The sequence below is a fragment of the Phycodurus eques genome, chromosome 6, assembly GCF_024500275.1.
Source record: "Phycodurus eques isolate BA_2022a chromosome 6, UOR_Pequ_1.1, whole genome shotgun sequence".
NCBI lineage: Eukaryota > Metazoa > Chordata > Actinopteri > Syngnathiformes > Syngnathidae > Phycodurus > Phycodurus eques.
In genome coordinates this window covers 13,501,884-13,525,353 of record NC_084530.1, presented here as the reverse complement: position 1 = coordinate 13,525,353, position 23,470 = coordinate 13,501,884, and the positions used below count along the sequence as shown (strand labels likewise).

At 42.2% G+C, this 23,470-nt stretch overlaps 1 protein-coding gene across 2 annotated transcripts; it reads right to left on the bottom strand.

Moving 5' to 3' along the window:
* Positions 1-183: 183 nt before the first annotated feature.
* LOC133404046 (junction plakoglobin-like) lies at positions 184-23,189 on the bottom strand. Of its 2 annotated transcripts, none has more exons than XM_061679624.1 (16): positions 22,984-23,189; positions 11,462-11,497; positions 10,932-11,099; positions 10,601-10,851; positions 9,450-9,688; positions 7,773-7,974; positions 7,306-7,450; positions 7,029-7,132; positions 5,744-6,082; positions 4,301-4,453; positions 4,094-4,213; positions 3,796-3,946; positions 3,227-3,348; positions 3,100-3,139; positions 2,339-2,477; positions 184-1,041 (listed from the first exon to the last, which is right to left on the bottom strand). In XM_061679624.1, the coding sequence occupies exons 2-15, from the start codon at positions 11,472-11,474 to the stop codon at positions 2,341-2,343; spliced, it is 2,184 nt and encodes a 727-aa protein (XP_061535608.1). In that variant the 5' UTR covers positions 11,475-11,497; positions 22,984-23,189; the 3' UTR covers positions 184-1,041; positions 2,339-2,340. The 2 variants fall into 2 exon arrangements, with proteins under 2 accessions (XP_061535608.1, XP_061535607.1); XM_061679623.1 differs by having other exon boundaries at positions 22,966-23,188.
* Between the last annotated feature and the right edge of the window lie 281 nt (positions 23,190-23,470).

The following is a 23,470-nucleotide window of genomic DNA, read 5'->3' as shown; positions in this document are numbered from 1 at the left end:
TGGTCCATACGTTCACAATTTACAACAAACAAAATGGATTTATTATATGCAGTCAAACTGTTAAGCATTTGACAGAGAACTAAAGAACATCGTTTTTGTCGCGTCATTGCCAATTTAATAAGTTGCTGATTGTGAGCTGAAAGAGGCAAAAATAAATAAATAAATAAAAACACCATGAACAGGCAGGTTTAATATATCCTTTAATTTTATTTAACAAAATTTCAGTAAAAACTCTTTGTAAGTACAAATGTCCCTGTCAGTAGTGTTTCTCCAGCTGGCGTCCCGACTATATTAAATCCACACAAAAGAAATCAGTCAATCTGTTGAACCAATGCGTCAATCAGAGTTTTGACATCAAATCCGAAATAGCAACAGACACACACGAGCTCTTCTTTTTTGGTTAAAACTGACACGTGTTATTATTCTGGCTAAAGCAAAGTATGCAATCCTTTCCCTATGAAATATAAAAGAATAAAATGTGAGAAACGATAACAAGCATGTCATTCAGCAACGTTTGCTTCCCTCTCTCTAATTGTGCGTCGTCTTCCCTTTTTGCTCTCTTGCATGTGTGGCAAACTCAAGCACCATATGTCTGATCGTTCGGGGTTCCAGCGGGAGAACGTTGACGCTATCTTGTCAAAATGACTCTTTTGAAGGCATTAAAAAGAAAGATGAGCAGGTGCGCACAGATCCACCTGCGGCAGCATTGTCCTTTTAAGAAGAAGAAGAAGAAAAAGCAATCTATGTGATCTTCACAAAATAAAATCTCTTTGGCATAGACTACCCACCCAAAAGCAGACACGCGCACACACAAAACACATTAACTCCTATGCACACGTACACACAATCTTAGAACCGTTTTTCAAGCGTGTGTAAATGATTCGCAGCAATATTCGGATATAAAACATATGTAAGCCCTGTTAAGATTAGGAGTCCCGTACTCAATGATAATTGCATATATTACATATAAAAATGAATCAAGACGTTTGTTCCATTCTAGCCCCGCAGACCGCTTTTCCACAAGCTCCTCCCCTCTTGGACCTGTGGAAAGGAAGGCAACAGGATGAGAACTGAAGATCCTGAGAAAAAGTCAGTCAAATATTTTTGGAGGTTATTTAAAAAGAACATTACAGTCATCTCGGCCACAGTTTGGGATGTTTCACTATTTGTCTTGTTGTGAGGTAAACTACGGTGCTAAAATGGCACAAACATATAGTGAATGGAAATATCAATCTATCTGAAAGACGAAACGTGCTACTAAGGTAACTGTCTAAGATCCTGAAGCAAAAATTGGTATCCAAAGCTTTAAGTACTGTGATTTGGAAATATATGTGAATAGACTACCAATGCTGTGAGGGATCTTTTAAAAGGGAAAATTGTTTGTATACAAAGTTACTTGTCAGGAGCGCCTGACCATACAAAGTAAATATTTTGTTTTCTGCCTTATTTTCAATTTGTCTAATTTACACATTACCGCCGCCACACTGATTTTCTCCCCATGACTTGTGCCAACTTGCCTGGGCAAAAATTGCCCATTTTCAAGGGCTAGCTCAAAGCCAGTAGGTAAGCACAGTTGCAGTCTTAGCACAGGTTAGTGCTACCTAACAGCGTTGTCAGAATCATCTTTATTTGCTGTATTGTTATAATGTGCAGCGAAGTTGACAATCTGTGGTAGGTAGCCGTTCGTCTCAGCATCCCGCACTCGACGTTGGTCCTTGCATGAGATCGATGTGCCCCCCAAAACCAAGGACAGTGGCTCGCCACCTATTTGCGACTCGCTACTTCACCCATTTGCTGATTGTTTTGGGAACCTGTCAACCGTTATTCTCTGGAAAAACTCACCCGTTGTCTTTTTTGTGCGTGCTTTTGAAATGTCCTCACATACCACAAGATGGTGCTACACCCTCGTCTATTAGAAAAGTAGAGCTTTGGCACCCTTTAGTGGAATTCTGGTGCCAAGAAACCGTGTTGAAGTGTGGGTCACTATTTGCCGCAGAGCTCAGTCTATATCCCACAACGAATAAATTCACCCAGTGCTATAAGGGGATATTAAGTATGCTGTAATTTTTTATCCGTTGTGTATTTTAACCGATGAATATTTGACTTCTCATTAAGACCTGGGAATTGCATAAGATTGTGCAAAAAGTTGTATCACGTGTCTAATCTATTAAATCTGTTATGTTTAATTCCTTGCGTTGCTAAATGTTTATTGGTCAAGCGATTATCATCCAACTGATACGCTCAGTACACGTGTATAATAAAGCTGCGCTGTTATATAATGACAAGTACATTTATGGCTCGTGGTCCGGCTACAGTCACGTCTCTAAGCTGTGCTGACCTTTAATAAGGCTCAAACTGTTGTTGTCTGTCATAGACAATGTTGGGGGCGAACTCGTCATGCATGAAGTTGGCGTCCACGGTGTCCATGGGAATGTCACCTGGGTAGCCGCAGATGTTTTGAAAAGGGGCGTCCAGCTCTACAAAGACATGAGCACATTTTGACTTTGACCTCGAGTGACACGAGCACATCTTCCAACTCGATATTCACACCAAGCTGCTGCTGCTGCTGCTGTCGTTTTTGTGATGGCGGAAGGGAAAAAAGTTAGTCTAGAGCACTGAATCGTCTTACTAGAGAGGAGAAAGAGGGTACTAGTACATGGACCTTATAAGCTGCACAAGAGAGCACACGATGGTGCTAGAAAGTCCCCCCAAAAAGAAAATAGTCAAGAAAAAGAGGCAAAGATGATGGATTAAGACAGAACAAATAACTTAAGTAACCCGGAGTTTACCTGCATAGAGAGTACATAGAGGTCAAGATAAAACTGAACAATAGGAGAGTGAAAGATAGAAACAGACAAGCAACAAAGCATGAGGACTGCGAGCAGGGGGAAGCAAGCTTATGACTAATAAGATGCAGTGCTGAGTGGCCAGGTTCTCCTTTAGTGACTGTGTGTTTACTGGAAGATGAGCCATTGTGCGACTGTATGTTGATGATGACGATGACGAAGTCACCGTACAGTATGTGTGGGCTGCTCTTGCGGATAATGCGCCGAGCTGAGGAATGTGTTGGAAGCACACATTCCAGTGACACGCACTCACCGTCTTGGTAGGGCGCTTCCATGGTGACACTGTTGTGGGCCTGCAGAGAGGTCACGCAAGGTCGGTCAGGTAAGACAAGACGATTCAACTTTAATGTTTCTGGTGGTGGAGGGAGCTCGACACTTACCATCTCCCAGGCGGCAGGGTCGTTCTTGAACATGGAGTGCGTGAGCTCCCTGGAAACTCTCTTCTTGTGCTCGGCGCTCTTATCCTCGGAAATGCGGAAGAGGACCGCAGCGGCGTATGTGGCTGATGAGGAAATCCAAGAAGAGGGGTTAAAAGTCACAGTCTGGTCTTTTTTGGTAACACTTAAGTGACGACTAAGGAGACTTCAACAAGGCGCTCCATTGGCTCTACTTTATTGCCAGCAATAGATTTCGAGCTTTTTTTGAGTCAACACGAGCCGCCTCAAACGTAGTTGTAACATAGTTTCGGTCCTACGGCGGCGTCAAAACCGGAATTTGTATGCAAGTCAAAATGTGCCACAGTCCATCGCTAATGTACACTAAAGCAGTAGTAAAGTCATACTTGCAGCAAATATTATATATATATATATATATATATATATATATATATATATATATATGAAGTGTCTTTACACATTGCAGTGAGTAATCAAAACCAAATGAAGGTGAAGCATTGCAGTTTTAACCGAACAAATGCTACAAAGCGTGATCTTAAATGGTAAGCGTCTACCGATGCCCTCGTTGTCGGAGTGCAGCAGCTCCATCAGCGGAGAAGACGCTCCCTCGCCATCGATGGCCTCAGCTGATTGCTTGTCCAGCGCCAGCTCACACAGCACGCCCGCCGCCACACGCTTCACATTGTCTACTGGTGAGTAGAGGAGCTGGCGAGGGAGAGGAGATTTCAGAATAACCAGATGAAGCTCCCGAGCCCCCAGCCCCACCCCCCCCCCCCCAAAAAAATATAAAATAAAAAAAATTAAAATACATGAACGTAAAGACAGAAAGAAAGGAGTTTTGGTTTGTGGTACCTGAACAAAGAGAGGAATGGTCTGCATGTTGGCGATCTCTGCTCTGTTGACAGGATCTCTGGCCAGGATGTGCAGAGCTCCCGTACAGCCCTCCACTATCTCCTCCATCCTCACTCCATCCTGAAAACACCCGCGACAAAAGATGTACAAAAAAAAAAAGATCTTTCTTCATGCCACCAAGCTGATAGAAGTTATTGGATGACATACCTGGTATGTCTGTTGGGTGGACGAGCCGTGTTTCTGGGCATCCTGGTGGGCTTTGAGCAGCAGGTTGACCAGGCGGGGGATCGCGCCGGCGTCCCTCAGTTGGGCCTGGTTTTCCTGGCACAGGGCCAGGTTACGGATCAGGCCAACCACAGCCTTCAGGACAGCAAAATAAACAAACAAGTCACATCACTCTCTCTCGCTCACTGCTTAAAAACAAGGCTTTCATCTACATTTAGCGATCGAATAAAGATTTCTATCTGGACCTCCAGATTCCCTCCCTCTTAACTTTTTAGACCAAATCCTGAATTTGTCTACCTTCTCTTTATATGTATACTATTATATATCATCGACAGTGGTACCTTGACAAGTTGAATTCGTTCTGTGACCAAGCTCGTAACTCAACAGTATATTCAAGTCAATTCCCTTCATTGAAATGGATTGAAATGCCATTCATATGTTCCAGTTCCCCAGAAAACAAAAACATTTTGGGATGTTCTTAATACAGTAGCTCTATATTGTAAAATATAACATAAAATCATAATAAAAGAAAATGTCAAGAAATAAAATGGTTTCGTAAATTGTAATTAAGCCACAAGTCACTCACACAGTAGTATTCTCATGAGTTGTGTGTCTTTAAGGAGCCATGGTGCTCTGACTCCAGCTCCAGGTGGCTATTAAACATGCGGTGGCGTTCAGGGTTTAGTGTCCTCTCCATACTTCTTTTAAGTGTTTTCATTTTCATTAATATGTTTGACTCTGTCCCATTCAATAAACAGCTGAAAGTGCATCAGCGAATGTCAATCCACCCCCCCCCCCCGCCCACACACACACACACACACTTCACTCAGGCAGTGTATCTGAAGCTCGCTCGTGTTAAAAAAAGAAAAAGAAGAAAAAAAATCCAGGCGACAGCACATAACTCGGAAAAATACATACGTAAGGAGGACTCATAAATTAAAGGCCCTTTATATTGGCTATTTAGACCCCCATAGAGTGATTCTCTAACACGGACATTGTCCATATTTGTCTAAGACTGCCCCCCCTTTCCTCTTGATTGTTCGCATCAGTGCAGAAGACCCACTTGTGAGAGCACACGTGTTTGTTATGTAGACAGCGCTGGCTCGGGAGCGGAAACGGAAGGTGGAGATCTCCGCTAGTGACGTAGATAAGCTCGAGAAATTCAAATGACCTGATTTCCAGCCTCTCGGCAGAAAAGCGTCTGGAACTCAGGAATGCGTGGACAATTTTAATTCATATTTTACATGTTTACTGAGGCAACATGGAGCCAATATTACATCCCAAATAGTAGCAAAAGTTGGTTTGGTAAAATATGTTCCCTTGAATTTACCACTGTACGTATTTTTCAAGCTTTCCTAAACAACCAGACTTTTTTCACACGGCCCAAACTACTTCTCCATCATTCCCTAGGACTGCTCAGGCTACCTTAATAACCGGCCAGTAGTACGGCTGGTTGAGGAGCTTGACGATGGCCGGGATGCCGTAGTGCCTCCTCACTGCGTTTTGTGCCACCTCAGCCTGCTGGTGGCGGGAAGTCAGGTGACGCAGAGCGCAAATGGCAGGTTCGGTCACATCCTCTTTCTCGCCGGCGCGCAGTATAGCGTGGATCAGCGCCTCGATGCCGTTGTTCTGGGTAACCAGAGTTTTATTGTAGGCGTTGTTGCACGTCAGATTAGACAAGATGCCAGTGGCACAGGTGAGCATGTTGATGTCATCTGAGCTCAGCAGGTTGACCAACACCTGCAGCAGGCCGTCCATTCCCTCCTGAAACACGACAAGGAGAATTTGGAATTTATTGTCATTGCATTTAATAAAATTAACGAAATTAGAGCGCTGCCCCAGTGAGGCGCTTCAACCATACGTCAATAAAACAGAATCCTCATGTAGAAAAGATGCAATAATTCACAATAAAAGTGCTTCATCTCAATTAGCAATCATTTTTATCACCGTTTAAAAGAGTCACTACTTTTGGAAACAAACTGTTGCCACATCTGCTAGACCTTGCTTTTGCTATTTCGATCGACTCTTTGCTGCTCCTCCACAATCTTTATCTGTGTGCTTTAACTGTTTTAAGTGTAAATTGCAAGTCCTAATTTCATGATTCTCAAGTTATGGCTAACAAGGGGGCTGAGCTGGCCCAGGTCTTCATGGGGCCCTAAGAAAATTTGTATTTTGGGGCCCTCTATTTCTGCCATTACTGATTATTAATTGCTGAATTTCCCCTTGAGGCATTACTGTATAAATCATAACATAACATTTAAAAACATTACACTACAAGAGTGGACTGGGATTGATTTACAAAACATTCCAAAAGGACTAAATGAGATACTGGCTATCATCTAGGCCTAAACTGCAACAGCAGGAACAACAATGCAGTGAAGAAATAAAGAAAATCACTTAAGATACATAAATTTAGAGTCTTCAATTAACCGACCATCCGTGTTTTAAACAATGTAAATAGATGAAAAGCTTAAACAAATAAAATCAAAATAAACTACATTAAACCAAACACTTAACTTTGAGGTTACTCTGCTCTTCCTCAATACTACTCTCCCTACCCCCTCAAAAAATAGTATTCCAGTCCCTGGTGACTGTTAATAGTTCTTGTGGACTGGGAAACGTGGGCGGGGCCCTACGCAGGTGCCGAGTTCACTTGCGCCTCGGGCTGGCTCTGTAAGGGGGTAACATTACACCAAACGAGAAACCGCACCTGCTTGGTGGCCGCATCAGACAGGTTCCTGAGTGTCCACAGGCAGTTCTGCATCAGACGCTGGCTGCTGCCAGTCAGGTGTTTACCCAGAGCCTGCATCCCACCTGGAGTTAACAGAGGCGTCAACTCAAAACCACACCATCTCATGAAATGTGCTGTCGCGCAACGCTGCGGTTGTTGAGAAGCCATTAGCCATTTACAAAGAGTCGCCACACCTGCATGACTGGCTTATGCACACAGGTGTGTTACGTACACTGAATAGACATTTCTCACATACCGGCCTCGACAATGGCGGGTTTGTTGCTGGGGCACACAGACAGGACTTTGAGGACACGGCTTGTGGTCCACAGCAGCTTCTCATAGTTGTAGTTCCTCATGATGTGAACAAGAGCCTCAGGACCCCCATTGGCGAGGATGATGAGCTGTGACATAGGATTGGGATTTTCATATTTAGAAAACAAAACTTCAGTTGGACCTCTAACGACAACGCCGTTTAAGGATGACAGCATCTCTACTTTGAACAAGGCTGTGACTTGTCCAAGCATGCAAAACAAATTCACAGCACACATTTCACTCTAATAACCACACCCAAACCTGACTGAACCTGAACTCTGTTCAGATGCCACACCCAATTCAAACCGTGGATACACACGTACGACAAAGTACAGTGCTTGAGTGGAATTCCGTATACCAGCCTTTGTATCATGGGGACTTGCACTATGACACGCATACACAGAAACACACCTTGCTCTCCTGATTGCCATAAGAAAGCAGCTGCAGACAGTCCGTAGTGATGGCCAAAAACTTGGGGTTGCTTTTCTTTAGAAGGGGGACCATCCTCTGCAGGCCGTCAGCCAAACGGACAGCCATTTTCGCTCCCTCCTGGTGCAGGAGCAGGTTGTGGAGGGTTGTGATGGCATAGAAGAGCACAGATTCCATGGGAGAGCTGAGGAGCATCACATAGAGATGAAGTGCCAGTAAGGAACAATTGCCCTACAAATATCAGGTGCCATTTAGCCAGGAGCCACTGAGATGAATAGAAATCACAGCGATAATCGTAATGTACATTTTAACAGTAAAAACGCACTGAGAAGCTAAAGATTTCAAGGCAATCACTAAAGGTCCCCTGCTATCAAAAGCCAAATTTTCACACTGTTTTATGCAGAACATAGGTCAAAATGAGTCTGTGACCCGATTTAAATTCCGACATCAATGCGGTTTGTCGATAGAATGCAAAAGACGATAAACGCATAAGGCTTGCAAAACATCCCGATCAGATTTCTGTGTTTTTGTGACATAGAAAGTTACTAATAATTCAAGTATCCGCCCAGGTCGTGGTTGATACCCACCCGCTCATCTCAGGAAAATGGCAGAGTGACAACGTGGCGGTGTTGTGCAAAGTTTTGCATCACCTGCCGTACTCAGAGGAGTTGAGAAATAAATGGCTTCAATTCATTTTGGGAGAAATTCCCAAGCATTTCGGTGCCAGAACTCTGCTGTGACTTTGTAAACATCAGCTTCCATACAGTACCGGAAGTGCATTTCCGGGTGGAGAACGGCCATGCAGCGGCCACCAAGCCATGGAAATACAGTAGATAAAAAGTCTACATATGTGTTGTGTTTTACAACAATACTTACAGTAACTATACTTATCCTTTATAATGTTATTATGGATGAAATAGTGAAGGTTTTGCAGTCATTGTCACCAAAATGTGCGTGAGCAAACAGCGACTCTCACGGGGCACAGAGTGAATGAGAGCTGAGCTGCAGCTTCTTGTGATTTCGCTCACGTCCTCTGTAGGAATTTGCTCCTTCCTTTATTGCTACTCTTTGTCTCTCTATCTTTATAGTTTAATAAAAGTATACTGTATATGTGCAGCCTACACAGGATTGCCGTTTAAGGGCTGTCATACGATGGAGCTATGAACGCTTGGCCGCCGGACGGTCACCAAGTACTAATCAGAGCAACATTTTTTCCCATATACAATGTAGAAATATCAGCGATCCAATTAGAGCACAGCTTATTTACATAACGAACATGAATGAGAAATCCAGCCGTCTCAAACGCCAGGCGGAAAAGGCCAACTAGAATACCTTGAAAAAGGCCATTCTTGACATTTTTAACCCAAATTATCATGCAAACCCAATAAAAGAACACCAAGGTTTACCCAAAAAAAAAGAAAAAAAAAAGATGATGGCATAGGACCTTTAACAGCACATAGTGTCATAACATCCTGCCTTGAAAATAAACATTGTGCTATCACTGTAGGATGCAAGCAGTCTACACAAACTTGTGCACACCAAGGCTAAAAATAATAATAATTAAAAAAAAACAATGGTTGGGCTGCTCCACTAATCATATAGTATCAGACTGGTAGTGTAAGTGTCGGTGAAAGTGATTGGAAGACATGCATTCAGTACCTGAGCATGCGGACAAGTGCAGGGATGCCACCAGACTTGAAAATGGAGAGCAGGCCCTCTCTTTTGTGGGAGAGATTGTGGAGGATGCTGGCTGTGGCCCTGGCTGTCTCCATGTCATTGGTGTTCTGCATGGCGCGCACCACTGCAGACACCACCTGAGGAGACTGCATCAGCGCATGGCGGGACGCCTCCTTGCGTGTTAGCTGGTTGACAATCTGGGCTGCCTTGCTGACAACAGCCTGATGGAAAGACCATTATTTCAATTGGTTGAAATAGCAAATCAATTTTCCCAATTGAAATGAACTGAAACGCCATTAGTCCGTTATAGTTTTTAGGAGGTTGATTGAAGACTCTAAATTGCCCGTAGGTGTGAATGTGTGCGCGGATGTTTGTTTGTTTCTATGTGCCCTGCGATTGGCTGGTGATCAGTTCAGGGTGTACCCCGCCTCTCGCCCAAAGATAGCTGGGATAGGCTCCAGCAGGCCCGCGACCCTTGTGAGGAAACAGCGGGACAGAAAATTGATGGATGGATAGTTTTTTTTAGGCAAAAGTTACAAAAAGTAACCGCTTTTATAAAGGGTAATTGCTGTACTTTGGGACAAGCCGAAAGTCATGACAACAACTGTAGTGCTGTATGTTTGCCTTTAACGGGAGCGGCCTAGCAAATGACATCAAACGCTGAAGTCGGGTTAGCCCAATTTGGCCAGTTAGTGAACGTGTTCTTATTTTGTATTTGTGTGTTGGACTGTTTGTCCCGTTCAATAAGCGGCCTAAAGTTTATCTGCAACTGCAGCTCTCCTTGCTCACACGCAAGGATGTTACAGTATCTTAATTGCTCCATTTATTCTTCACTTCACTCAAGCATGTGGTGCTGCTGAAGCTTGCTCATGCATCAAATTTTGGCCCACAACTCAAAGCCCTAACCCCCAACAACAAAAAATATATATAAATACACACACACACACACAAAACTAATTTGGTAAGACTGGTAGGTTGGGGCACTTGTAAGTCAAGGTACCACTGTATAGTACCCGCAAGGCTGTAATTTGAATGGTGTGTGAGGGAACAAATTTTTGGTTTCAGTATTGGATTGTCACATAAGAACACCTGAACACCTGAAATGTAGCCTGCACTCTGGCCGTACTATGTACCTGATCTTCATCATTGAGCAGTTTGGTGAGCTCAGGCACAGCACGTGTGGCCAGCTCAGCGTCATCTTGGTAGTTGATCAGATGAATGATTGCTGCCTTAAGCATCTGGGAGGGCTCTGCCAGCTGTTGGACGTTGGTCAGCTGGGACAGATCTGTTTGGGTTGTCGTCAAGATGGTCGTGCTGTTCTCCAGCGTCTCTGGGAACATGGCGGCCCGCACCCGCTGACCTCTGGTCAATACGTACTGGGAGTCTGGAAACGAATGACGATGCTCATCATGGAAATACCAAAGACACTGCACCAAATGGTGGCTGCACCTTTTTGTGTTTTACCTGCAGGTTCTGTTGTGACTGTGGTGGTCATGGTGTACTGCTTGGAGGTGCCGAAGTCGCCGTCCTCATCTCTGATAGTGTTGGCTCCAGACTCGATGCCCGAGTCTATTCCGTACCTCGTCTCCTGCCACTCCGTCACCTTTGTAACCCCTCTATCGAGCTCACCCACTGTCACATACATAGGCAGGAGCAGCCCAACGTCAGACAAAATTCTCCCCTAGTGGCTTAAATATTTTTTTCAATGTCATTTATTCTGTTGCACATTGTTGGATTTTGTGTTTCCCAATCACGTTACGTTGCAATCCAGTAAGCCGCAAACTGACATTTTACAGAAGCAGCTTCTATTCTTATGTTCTTTTATGAAAATAAATGAATGCTAACATGACTTAGATGGAGCATCATTATTATCAGTATTTGATATGCGTCCTTTTCAAAGAATTGCACTGATGGAAAGACAAAAAAATGAATGAAACCCTGGAGACACGCGAGAGAGAGAGAGAGAGGACTAATAGTTAAAAAATGCCACTTACGTTGCATCGACATCCTTGCCTCCTGTAGTCACAAACCTGAAGGGGAAAAAAAAACAGAATTGGATATTAAGAACTTGTTCTGCATGGACTTGTTCTGCATGGATGATGACACTTCATTTAACGTTTGCAAACACACAGATAAACAAGGTCTTACTTTTTTTCAAACAAGAGTTTACGAGAGTGTATTTGAATGCGAGGAAGAAGCATTCATCCAGTCAGCTAGCAACAGCAAATCATGGGGGAGTAGAGTGACGTCGGAGAGATAGAGATTAGAGGCTTCTGCAAATTAGGAATGCTTGCTGGCCCTGCTGACCGCTCACCTCAGGCCTCCGCCCATAAAATTGTGGGAGCTGCCTATTGCTGACACATCGCAAACTGGAACCTGTCCGACTGGTTTTGGGTTAGAGTGTGTGTGTATGTCTGCATGTGAAATGTGTGTGTGAAATGGTGCTTCCAAGCTTGTCTCGCTAATGCCTGCAACTTATTGTTCAGAAACAACTGACTATAACATACAGAAATAGCTCACAAGGCAAGTGATCCAGCATCCCTGGGATGTTTTGGAAATGTAGAAAGTGTGTTTTATCAGCATTCCAGATGACGTAACAGACATTAGTCAGAACATGTCTGTTGTAAAGACTTCCCGTCTTTACGAATCACCTTTTTCCAGATCCAATCATCCTTCTTGTAGCAGCGTACAGTAACAGCATTATCAAATCTGCTGCAGTTACTTGTTTCTCTAGTTCTCTACATATACACTATGTATTATTTTCATCCTACTGTTTTTTTTTTTAAATCATGTAAAAGACTTTTTAAAAAGTCCAAACAAAAAAATAGCAGGCATGGAGGAATGTTTTCTTCCTACCCATTTCTGCAGCTGCGATATTATCCACCACAAAACCCTTCCTCATCACGGAAACATCTGCATTTTTAATAGGAGTCTGTCTCAGACATCTGACTGATAACACAATGCACCCACTGTGCCGTTTAGTCCGACTCTTGAAAATTGCGTGTTAGCATGTACAAAGAATAAAGTAGTTGCTTGAAGGGACAGAAAAAGAGTTCACACTTTGGGTGTCTTCTTATACTGGGATACAAAATTACATTGAAATGCTTCCCACAATATGGTCCAAAAAATAAATAAAATACACCACCATCTCGTGTGCGATAGATAAATCTGTGGACAAATTCACACTGATTCGATATGTGGAGAGAGTGTGTAGGCCTACTGTACAAACACAAGCAAATTTCGCATTTGGCTCATGGCTGTAAATAACGAATCGTTGTTTTTTTCCCCCCAGGTATCAAACTTTACATGGATTTTAGTCACAGTACTCCTGCAGAGGGTCATAATCATTACAATTTGTATAGTTTCGAAACCAACGCAAATTGAGCGATTAGTTTTCTCTCTGCGCACTACAGTTGCCTGGAGCACTGTCGCAGCAGTTGTGTAGAACTGTAGATCCGGCCTAACAAGGCCCCTTGGCTTGCACCAACATGCTACATGATAAGCCAATGACTCAAATGTGTATAAATCACTCTTACTGGGTGTGGCCTCTTGCCCATTTGGTGGTAACTGACCAAAGTCTATTTATCAAGACAGAGATATGCATCCACTGAAACAGTTTACTGATAAACCGCAATTGCAACAACAAGTTTCCTGTAATTCCAGGCCAACGTTTAGTCGTTTTTGTTTTCCTGGGCGAGTCAGTGGGTTCAGTGAACTGTTGCAATGCTGCGACACACCCGCATATCACCTAGGTAACCAAAACTGTGCCTGGCCAGTGGATCCACTGGGGGGATTTTATCTGCTGAAGGGCTAAAGAAGGGCTTCCTTGCTTGTGGATAATGTTTTTTTTTTTTTTAATTTATTTATTTGCTACCCACAAATACTCAACGGGCCCAAGCTAAAAAAATAATAACAACATAAAATCCAAGTTATTTAATTATTGTCTACTTCTGAGTGGACTTTTCTCTCTTCCAGTTAATAAGTGTTGCATCATTTCACTCTCACTGTACATTGCTCAGTCAGCACAATTACCACAAACACATACGTAATTGCACAGTAATACACAAGGCAACAGCCCTCACTCACTAAGAAAGAAAACGCCCACTGTCTTGTTGTGCAATGTCTTCCATGTTCTGTATGAGATGAGGGGCTTCATTTCAGTGAACTTAAAAGTGGGGAAGATGTTAAATGAAAGCTGCAGGTCAACAAGTTTCAACAGAAATGCAGGGCTTACATTGCTCAGCAGTGCTGCTAAACCACTACCGTGACATTCCACACAGACATAATACATTCAGACTGCGCTGTGCTCATCTTCTTCGCCCTCCTCAATCCTCACTTTTCTCAATGTATCTCAATGACGTGTCATTAATTTATGAAGACACTTCAGTAACAATGGAAATGCTTATGATGTGCTTAATCACGACAAACGTATTGCTCCCTCTTCACTCAGGCATGCTAGACAGGGAGTGTCTTCCCACTCCCCAGTGGTGACAAGCTCTCAACCGGGGTGTGGCATCAGCGTTGTGGGGGTGTATTTATGGAATGATTGTGAATACACCTAATAGCTGAATGGAAGGCCTCACTCAAGCCATGAATGTCTCATAGATATGGGGGGGGGGGGGGGAAAACCTTATAAAAGACATTCCAGTGAGCCAGATTTGGACTTTGCTGGCCTAAGCGCTTCTTTCTGTCACAGCAGGAATGAATCAGCTCGGGCAGGAGGCCCAGGGGGTTGGAGATGAATGCTGGTTCTACTTCAGAGTTGATCCTAACATTCATACTGCAATGATTTGCTATTTACACAGCTACAGCTTTGGCAAGAATGGGCAAAAATAACATGACACTTAACCATTGCCACATCATCTGTTCAAGCTTTTTTCAGCCATGGTTTAGATTTGACTTTTAAAAATTAGTATTAAGTAAAACATAATGGGAGGTGTATTGCGTGTTATTTGCTTGAGAAAGAAATTCATGTCATGCTAAAAATATAACTGGGATTGTTTTTGCTAGCTCAGCCAAAAAAAAAAAAAAAAATTTTTTGGTTTCTTTCAAAACATGTAAAATACAACAAAGAATAGAAGGTGAAGTGGTTTATCCTAGACTATTTTTAGAGGAATCAAGCCACATTTGATATCACTTGTTATGTTGTGTAAACGAACAAAGGGGGGGGGCGACGACAATATAGTAAAAATACAAAAGGTTCTTCCTTTGAATTTCTGTACTGCATACAGAAAGATTTCTGTTGAGGACCTGCAAAACCCAAAATTTAAGTACAACACGCATTAATATGCATGCCATGGCTACAGTCAATAAAGAAAACCCCCTACAACATGATATTTGGAATTCCTTTTGTGGACATATATTGTGAGTTGAGAATTTTACACAGTAGCAGCATGGGCTGCCATTTTTGTTTTCGGTATGAAGGATGCCCATGTCCTCCGCTTGTACAGACTACTGTTTTCATTCAATAAGGTTTCACTTTCATTTTGAAACGTTTGTGTTTTCAGGCTTCAAATGTTTTTTGTAAACGACTGCACAAAACAGTACGGCTTTTCTCTGATCACAACAACAACAAACAATACTAATATTAAACAATAAGGCACCTCGTTACCTCTTCTGATTTTTAACAGGCTTGCTAATGTCATGTTTAGACTGACATGCAAATAAAGCAGATTATGTTACAACACATCCGTAATGCTTGCACCATCTGCACGAAAACAGATCAAGTATTAGACATATCGTCTGGCTCCACAAACACGCAAACCCTGACACATACATACATACCCCTGACATTCAACACAAAGATCTCTTACTTTAAACCGTTTCCGCGATGACTTCAACGCAACACCAAGCATTCACACAGTCCAGTCCTCTTGATATAGGCCTATTGCTGACTAAGTGCATCAGCTCTCTAGAGAAGACACATCTTAACACACCACAAAGGCACACATGCCCAACTCATGCATAACAGCAGCTCCAGCAATACAATAGACCTAGGAGGGGTTAACTGGATAGATGTTCATTATAAATCAATATGGGAGGATGTGAAGTGATGCACAGCTAATGGATTCATTGTGGCGGGTGACAGGAAGTGGTGGTCGAAATTACCTAACACCAGTGATGGATCCAAAAGGACATCTACTAGAAACTGTAAACAGCTGTACTTTAGCAAATGTTGAGAAACTTAGGCAGAAACTATGGAGACACACTGATGGGGGATTCATGTGATGTTTTTATTAAAAAAAAAAAAAAAAAAAACTACTTTGCTAGAGTGTTGACTTAATTGACTAAAACAGACAGATGATGGAAACCAGAAGACAGCAGCAGCGAGATGCCAAGAACTCAGGGAAAGAATGGAAAATGACATTCTGGTGCACTGTTGTGCAACACACAAATTAAATGTGTCTAAAAGTGGCAGATTTAGCAACACTCACTCCCCTTCTTTGGCTGATCTGGAAATATTCCCAACAACACTGTCAAGCAGAGTGAGCACACCAATGAATAAAATAAGCAGCCCTTTATTGTCAGTTAATTCACTGTGTTATTTAAAATTGTTTGACTGTGGCCAATAAAAGCAGTTTGTTGGCTGGAAAATAGGCTGTATTGCAATCTATTGCATATCAAAGGAAATACGAGTTGTCTCAGAGGAGGGGCCCATGTGTTGTGCTGTATCAGATTACATGAGGATGTTTAAATTTTACTGATTCACTCTAATTTAAAAAGGCGTTTTCTGAACATATTTTTTTATAGGTGATATCACACAACAACGTTACCCCAAAAGTCCATCATCCCATTTTCAAAATTTCCTTTTGTGTTGTATTCGGGTTAAAGTGGCCCTTCCAACCAGACCCCGCATTTTTACAGACTGACATTTTGTCATTTTTGGCCATCTTGTCACATTGCTAGTTTCAAGACTGCTTTTCTATGTAATTACCATTACAGCCACATTCCCACAAAGCTCAGTCCAGCTCAGTTTGCCATATAGGTGCAACAATTAATCAATTAATCTACAACTAATTGATTATCAAATCAATCAACAACTATTTTCAAAAATATTCTCTAGTCCAGGACCAGGAACTGAATCATAATCAATTTATGGAACAAAAATAAGTCAATTTAATCTATTATAAAAAATCTGCAACAGTATGAATAACCTGTAATTGACATAGTTGAACATTAAGATGCCAGTGTATATCAAATTAGTAGCCATTCACATTAATCAGTACCCAAGAAGTGGCTCTCAGTTTCAAAAAGGCTGGCAAGTTTCACATCACAAGCCTCTCGTGTGATACTGCTTAATTGTTGTTTATAACCATACCAAACAAACAACAACAATCAGTTGAGAGAGTAATTTGAACAAAAATATTTTGCAATAAGCTTGAATGCAAAGTAAATTTGTATCCAATTATTCAATCCGTTGATGGAACAATCGAAAGGAAATTGATTCTAGAAATATCTGATCGCTGCAACCCTTGTTCACCAAAGGACCTTTCAGATCAAGTAATTCCTGAGTTGTCTTGAATTTTCATAGTTAGTGGGAAGCTTGGATGCCGACTGCTGTAACAGCTAAAAGCAGTGCGCTTTGAATCGGTCTTCGTAATCCTATTTGTTACATTTTTTTCTTTTCTTTCCAATCAATTTGTTCCATTGTACCACGGCAGACAACTGTCTGTCGACCAATCAATAGATAGCAGTGTCTCACCCATATCACTGTGACTGGAACCTCAATTAATTAATACTGAAGAGTGGAGTAGTTTATGTCAGTCAATTTGGGCCGTTTTACAATGAAAATGCAACAAAACGCCTACCCATGTACCATACCAAATCGTACAACTTGGCGGAAAGGAGGCGCAAGTGAAACAGAATAAGCACTGCTAATTGCTTAAAGTGTAGAAAAATCATCATTACATAGATGATCCACTTTTCTCAGTGCATGTGTTGCTGTTGTGAATGTGTATGAAACATTTCAAGGCAACACTAAATCAATAAAAACAGGCAGAAATGATGACGCACCGTCGAAGAACTCATGGTTGTGTCAGCGCAAATTTCACCGCAAAAAAGTCAAAGTAAAAGTGACTGGTAAAATGCTCGAGGACTTTTCTCTGACTCGGGGATCCGCTTTTTTAACTTATTCACTGCCAGCCCTCATAGTTTGATTTTGTTTGGTACTGTTATCTGTAATTATGTGTGTACACCTTTAAGAGGGCAGGCGGGAGTGAGTAGTGTGACATAAGAGTAAGGACAAGTCAGTCTGGGAAGACGTTGCTGGCATGAGTTTTGGCCGACAGCAGTTAAAACACATTCACTGTCATTGACGGCTTTAGAAGTCAAATATCCATGTTAACCGGGAGATCTGGCACTGAATGAGTTAAGTTTGTGATGTTCTTGTGTTGCCGCGAGTTTAACAAAGCAACTGAAAGTGCATTGGCGACTCCCCATCCTTCTTGGCCACTTCTGAGGGCATTACAATACTATTGGTATATACAGTATCTGCTGTTACTGCCAGGAAAGAGTTAATTGTCAAACTGAGACACATCTCACAGTGCTGAACAAGCACGCTGCATACGTTACGTCACGTTATAGTCACGCACACGGTAGTTGTATATTATGGCATTGTATATTATGTATGTCCTTACATTGTATCTGCAAGTGGCTACATTTTGAGTTGAAGTACTGTAGGTGGGGGAAAAAAAATAGATTGCGAGTGGCAAAGTTTGTGGGGAAAAAAATGTATAAAGGTAATAAGTGTCTTCATTTTAGTTTAGTTAGTCTGGTCGAAGCGAATAAACGCATAGCCACTAACCTACAGTATTATTATGTCACATCCTAAAATGCAAGCTGCTCAAGTGAAGTTGCACAACACGCTCTTTATGCCTTTTTTAATTAATAGCTTGTGTTTTTTATAGTTACAAGAAACGCTAAGAATGTTAAAAGTGACATTTTTGTTTTCTGGCCTCACTGAAAATATTTCTAGACAAGAAAACAGTTTGCTGCTCAATGTAAATTTAAGAAATAAAACGTTTGATTATTTAAAAAAAAAAAGCAATTGGTCGTTCGTTTTTACGTGAAATGGCTTATTTTTTGTTGTGTATTCATAATTGGCCTAGAACATTTCAGCAACTGCTGATTAGGCGATGAAACATTTATATGGTTTCATGGTCAACACGGCCCTCAGAGGGAAACTGTACCAACGTGGCCTGCGACAAAAATGAGTTTGAGTCTAAAATCAGATATTTATTTATTTTATTTTCACATGAGTTCCAGCATCTAGTGTGACATATAAAATGCCCAATTTGTGTGACACGGAAAAAAAGAGGAAAGAGGGCATCTTTTGCAGGCCGAAAGGGACTAACAGTGTTAATAAATGATTTATTTTGAGCAAAAGATCAAGAAAAGAAAGCCTATTGAGCCCACAGAACTCTTTTATGTCTTTGAAGTTAACAGTTACTGTACAGTCTGTTGACTCCATGACATCAAAGGATTGTGTTCACGATGATGATAGATTTGATTTTTATGTCTGTGATGTTATGGACTTGGGATACCTGTACTGTGCGTCTGTACTCCTACTCATAAAATTGCTACAATGCGATGACACTGATACCACTTCACCAGCCGGACATATATACCTTCCAGGTAGGAGCCATGTCAGCTGTGTGGAGATGCTTTAAGTCAAACATAGAACACAACACTTTTAGCCAATTGCAAGTTCTTCTCTACAATACTGATGATAAACTCCGCTCTGCGAGTTGGGATGGCAGGCCGTTAGGCAAATGGAGTTTCGTCGCCCCCTGCGCTGTTCTGCTCAGCTCCGGCCGAGCCAACCGTTCTCATGTTACGACTCCGCGGTGGAGGTGTGGCGCGAGACGTCCCCCTCCTATGGCTCATCAAATCTTTGCCAGATCTACTCATTTCATTTTAGACTCATCATCTTTGTTGGAAACCAAATTGCATTCCTTCCTAACAGGAATGCAATCCTTCTTCCTAACATATGGGCTGATAATGTCAGATGAATTCTTAAATTGTGCAAGAAGTGTATTCCTTGAACCATTAGTTATGACTATCCCACTTGTTAGCTGGAAAGCTGACAACTCAGCTGTGATGTTGTAAGTTTGTCTACTGTATCAGGAAGCACTGCATCATCAAATGAAAAGATTCCACAACATACTACCAAACCTAAATTTAGCACAATACACTGTTGATGTCCACTAGTTTTCATCTGAAAAGTGTTTTGATGCAATTTTGCATGTGGAGCCGTTTAAATTGTTTGGTTGCAGGTCAGAAGGAAAAGAGGAGGAACAAAGTCTTTGATTGAAGACAGAGAGTTACTGTTTTAAAGAATGGAAACGAGTAGCAATTGTTCCAGTACTGCTGTCACAGTGAAAAACAACCTGGGATTCAAGTGTCTCTACTGGTTGCAACCAAAAAAGCAGAAACGTTTGTGCTCACGGGCCAAGTGTGGTGGCCACAGCCATGTACTATATGTGAACAGACCAGTACTTTCAGCTCAAACCACCACTGTTGTGCATCAGTGTGTGGTTGCACACTGAGGCGATCTGACAGATGATGAATTTTTCAGGGAGAATACAATCTCAAAGGAGCCGGACGGGGGTTGTCTGGGAGAACAGGCTGAAAGTGTAATGGTAATGGCAGCCTAAAGAATACAATGCTGGAGTCCAATTCAGTTTAGCTGATAAGTACAAAGCTTGTTCAAAACCATAGGAACAAATAAAGTAAATATAAACCGTTTAGAAATGCTTATCCAACATATATTCAAAGAAAACAAAAAGTTTGTAAAAACAATGAGTCATGACATTCTGCAGGGGTGATATGCAAAATATTTTTTTCCATTTGAAATGCTGGAGTGTTTTCACATTTATTATTGATATGTTGTCCCTGGTAATTTCAAAACCACACCCTTATGCCCCCCCCCCCCCACTCTCTCTCTTTGCTCAAGGGATGAGGAAGAGCAGAAGGAAACGAGACTAAAAAGACACCAAGGTCCAGTACCAGGCACAAAAGTAGCCAAATAAACCAATTTGGCCGACTACAAAATATTCAGCATCAAATTTACTCTCTCCTGCTTGGGATACAGTGCATTGCCCATAATGACAGCAATGACAATGTATTCATGCAGAAAACAGCAGAGGCAGATATTTCTGGCATGCTAGCCTGACTTCCCAGTGTTTTGGACAGAGCTACTGCTTCAAATCATTAACTTTACAGAGGTGACATTTAATATCTTAGTTTCAGTTACCTCACTGGAAATCTTGAGGTAAACTTTAGTCTACGTTTGTTTGTATGAAACAGATATAAAGGATATTGCCTCATGAAAATATTTTAATCCATATGAATTGCTCCCTCGGTGATCCTACTTTGACGCCAATAAAACCACCTGAAGTCAAGTCAAGCCTTAAGACTGTCCAGAAACGTTCTCTCTCTGTGTTCCTGCTGTATGGGAACAGTAGAGCACAGAGGCAAGGTGTTATGCAAACACAGAACAGGCCACGCGACATGTACGCTGAGTGGCTGCAACTAAGCCCGTGGAAAGTACTCACTCAGGCACCATTGTACACCAACAAGGGAGGGGGAAAGACACTGAATCCACAGGAAAATGAATTCTTCCAAGCAAACAAAGAGGTTAGGCAACGTGCCATACAGTAATCCCCCTTTGCAAAGTGTAGGCCTATTTATAAACGCAAGGATCTCCTAGCCCACTTGCTCTGCTAATGTAGGACAGTATGAGGGAATTAAACGGGAGGGGGGAGATTATCACCGTGCCACCACAGCTGTATCTGTGAAATCTAAAGCAAGTCACCCCCCCACTGCGCTCCCAGGGCCCATCCACCCCCTTCTTTGGGGGCAGACTGGTGCAGCTTTCAGACCAGGGGGCTTGTCTGGTGCTCCACTATTTGGCCAAGGGTGGGCTTACAGGAGAGACACAACATAATGACAACACACCGATTCACCCAGAAAGGGATTTTACACTTTTTGATGGTGTCGTTAATAAAACCAGTATGAAATCTCATAACATAGCAAAGCAGGCCAGAGTTTACTTTGACAGATGTTAAGAAGTTGGCTGCTACATGATTTAATCGCATCAAAAAAGGCAGATGAGATGAAAGTAATTTTGGCTCAATGCTGATTTCAGTGGAATTACTCAAGAAGCTAAATGAAAGGAACGTGTGCTCCCGTGGCCAGCGCTAAGAAGGATTGGAAAAATGCCTTCTTGTCAAGCCTGGAGCAACAATATCAAGGCCAGGTTGGCAGCAGCTTGAGACGTTTGGGTCGATGGGAGTTGTAGTAAGACCCATTTAAGGGATGATTCATTCGTTTGTGTCACGCATTATTTAAGTGTCTCCTGATATGGAATTAGCTTTTGAGGTCAAATGTGGTGGGGGACGGGGGGCTAATCTAGAGCCTCCCATTATTTTGAATACAAGTTAATCTTGAGAGTATGTCCTTACTGCGCAAGGTCTTGATAGTTAAAATGACCATCACACTTTCCATGAGCCCAAAACAACAAGACAAAGGAAAATATATTTGCCTCCAATGTGCTTCTTTTGTTACTGAACTCACTTTCACTTGAAGAGCTGTTAAATGATCAACCATCTGGAGTCCATTCATCATTTCATTTTTGATGGCACAACATGGTGGGAACAGTACATGTCATCTACATATTAATTCCATGAACTATTGTTTCCACAAAGTATGACTTTACCCAATCTGTTTTTGACATGCAGGTAAGTATTTATATCGTTAAACCAGTCCACAAAATAGAACCCTACTCCAATGTAATGCTACAGTAGTCATTTAGGCTACCGGTACTGTTTTCTACTCCTACAATTATCTGTTGTTGTTGCTTTTTTTCCTCCTTTCCTTTTTGCTCAGTTTGCTCCTTTGTCTCTGTCTGTCCCCTCTCAAATTTCGTTCTGCATTGCTAATAAATACGCATAACAATACAAATAACTGGGAGTATATCAAATTCCCCTCTTGCGCAGACATTAAAAGTCATACATACATACAGAAAAAGCAGCAGGAGAGGTTAAAAAAAAAAAAAAAAACTGTAAGAAAACATTACATAACGTCCAGTATTCACCTGCCTCACAAGCACACCCGCACACCGACTGAACTTTGCGAGCGCTGGTAACTATTGTGGAACTTTATTGACAAGTGACGTCAAGTAACAATCGATACTGAGCCCAAACATATTTATATATATAAAAAAAAAAAAAAAGATTCGACAGAACGAGAGGGGGGGGGGGGGGGGGTCTGACACCGCGAACGAAGGCAAAACCATAGGAAAGTGTCGATGACTGCAGCTCGAACAGTCGCCAGGCAGCGCGAGGCATGCGGAAATGAACAACACGTAGAAATGTTCCGACAGACGTGCAAGCGTTTACTGTTTACCCATTCTGAAGCACACGCTGGCAGAAAACAATGCAAGAAAGCACAGTAGTAGTTCGTAACGGTGGCGAAATGTCCATTTGGCGAAACTCACCTGTCGAGTTTTACTCACAAGGGTTCGAGACTATTCCAACAAAGGCTTTTTTTTTTTTGTTCCGTCAGTACAGCGCACTTCCTCGTACTCTCCACTACTTTCCGCCACTTTCTTTCTTTCTTTCTTTCCCGCAGCACTACTGCCGTTGGAAGCCAACGTCCTCCACGCCAGGGTTCGACTCACAAGAAAGTCCAAAGCGCGTCACCTCCTCCAGGCACACTCCGCCCACTTCACAGCGACCCCACCCTGCTGCTGCTGCTGCTGCTGCTGCTGGCGCAATGCACTGCGCCGCCTTCATTGTTAACCGGAACTGTAGCGCAGTAGTAGTGTATTACATTGCGAAAATAATACTGCGTCATTTCATTTTTAGTACACTCACATCCCCTTCTATTACTGTTCAACTTTACTGGACCACCTAAACTTATATGTTACATAAAGAGCCGTTTGAAGACTACTGGAGCCATTAAGCAAATGGAATCCTTTTGCTCTTTCATCTTTGTTGACA

What these genes read in the sequence shown, in the direction of transcription:
- LOC133404046 (XM_061679624.1), bottom strand. An exon ending in CCATTCCTCTCTTTGTTCAG is followed by an intron (nt 3,947 to 4,093) that starts GTACCACAAACC and finishes CTCCCTCGCCAG; the next exon opens with CTCCTCTACTCACCAGTAGA. An exon ending in ACCCTGCCGCCTGGGAGATG is followed by an intron (nt 3,140 to 3,226) that starts GTAAGTGTCGAG and finishes ACCTCTCTGCAG; the next exon opens with GCCCACAACAGTGTCACCAT.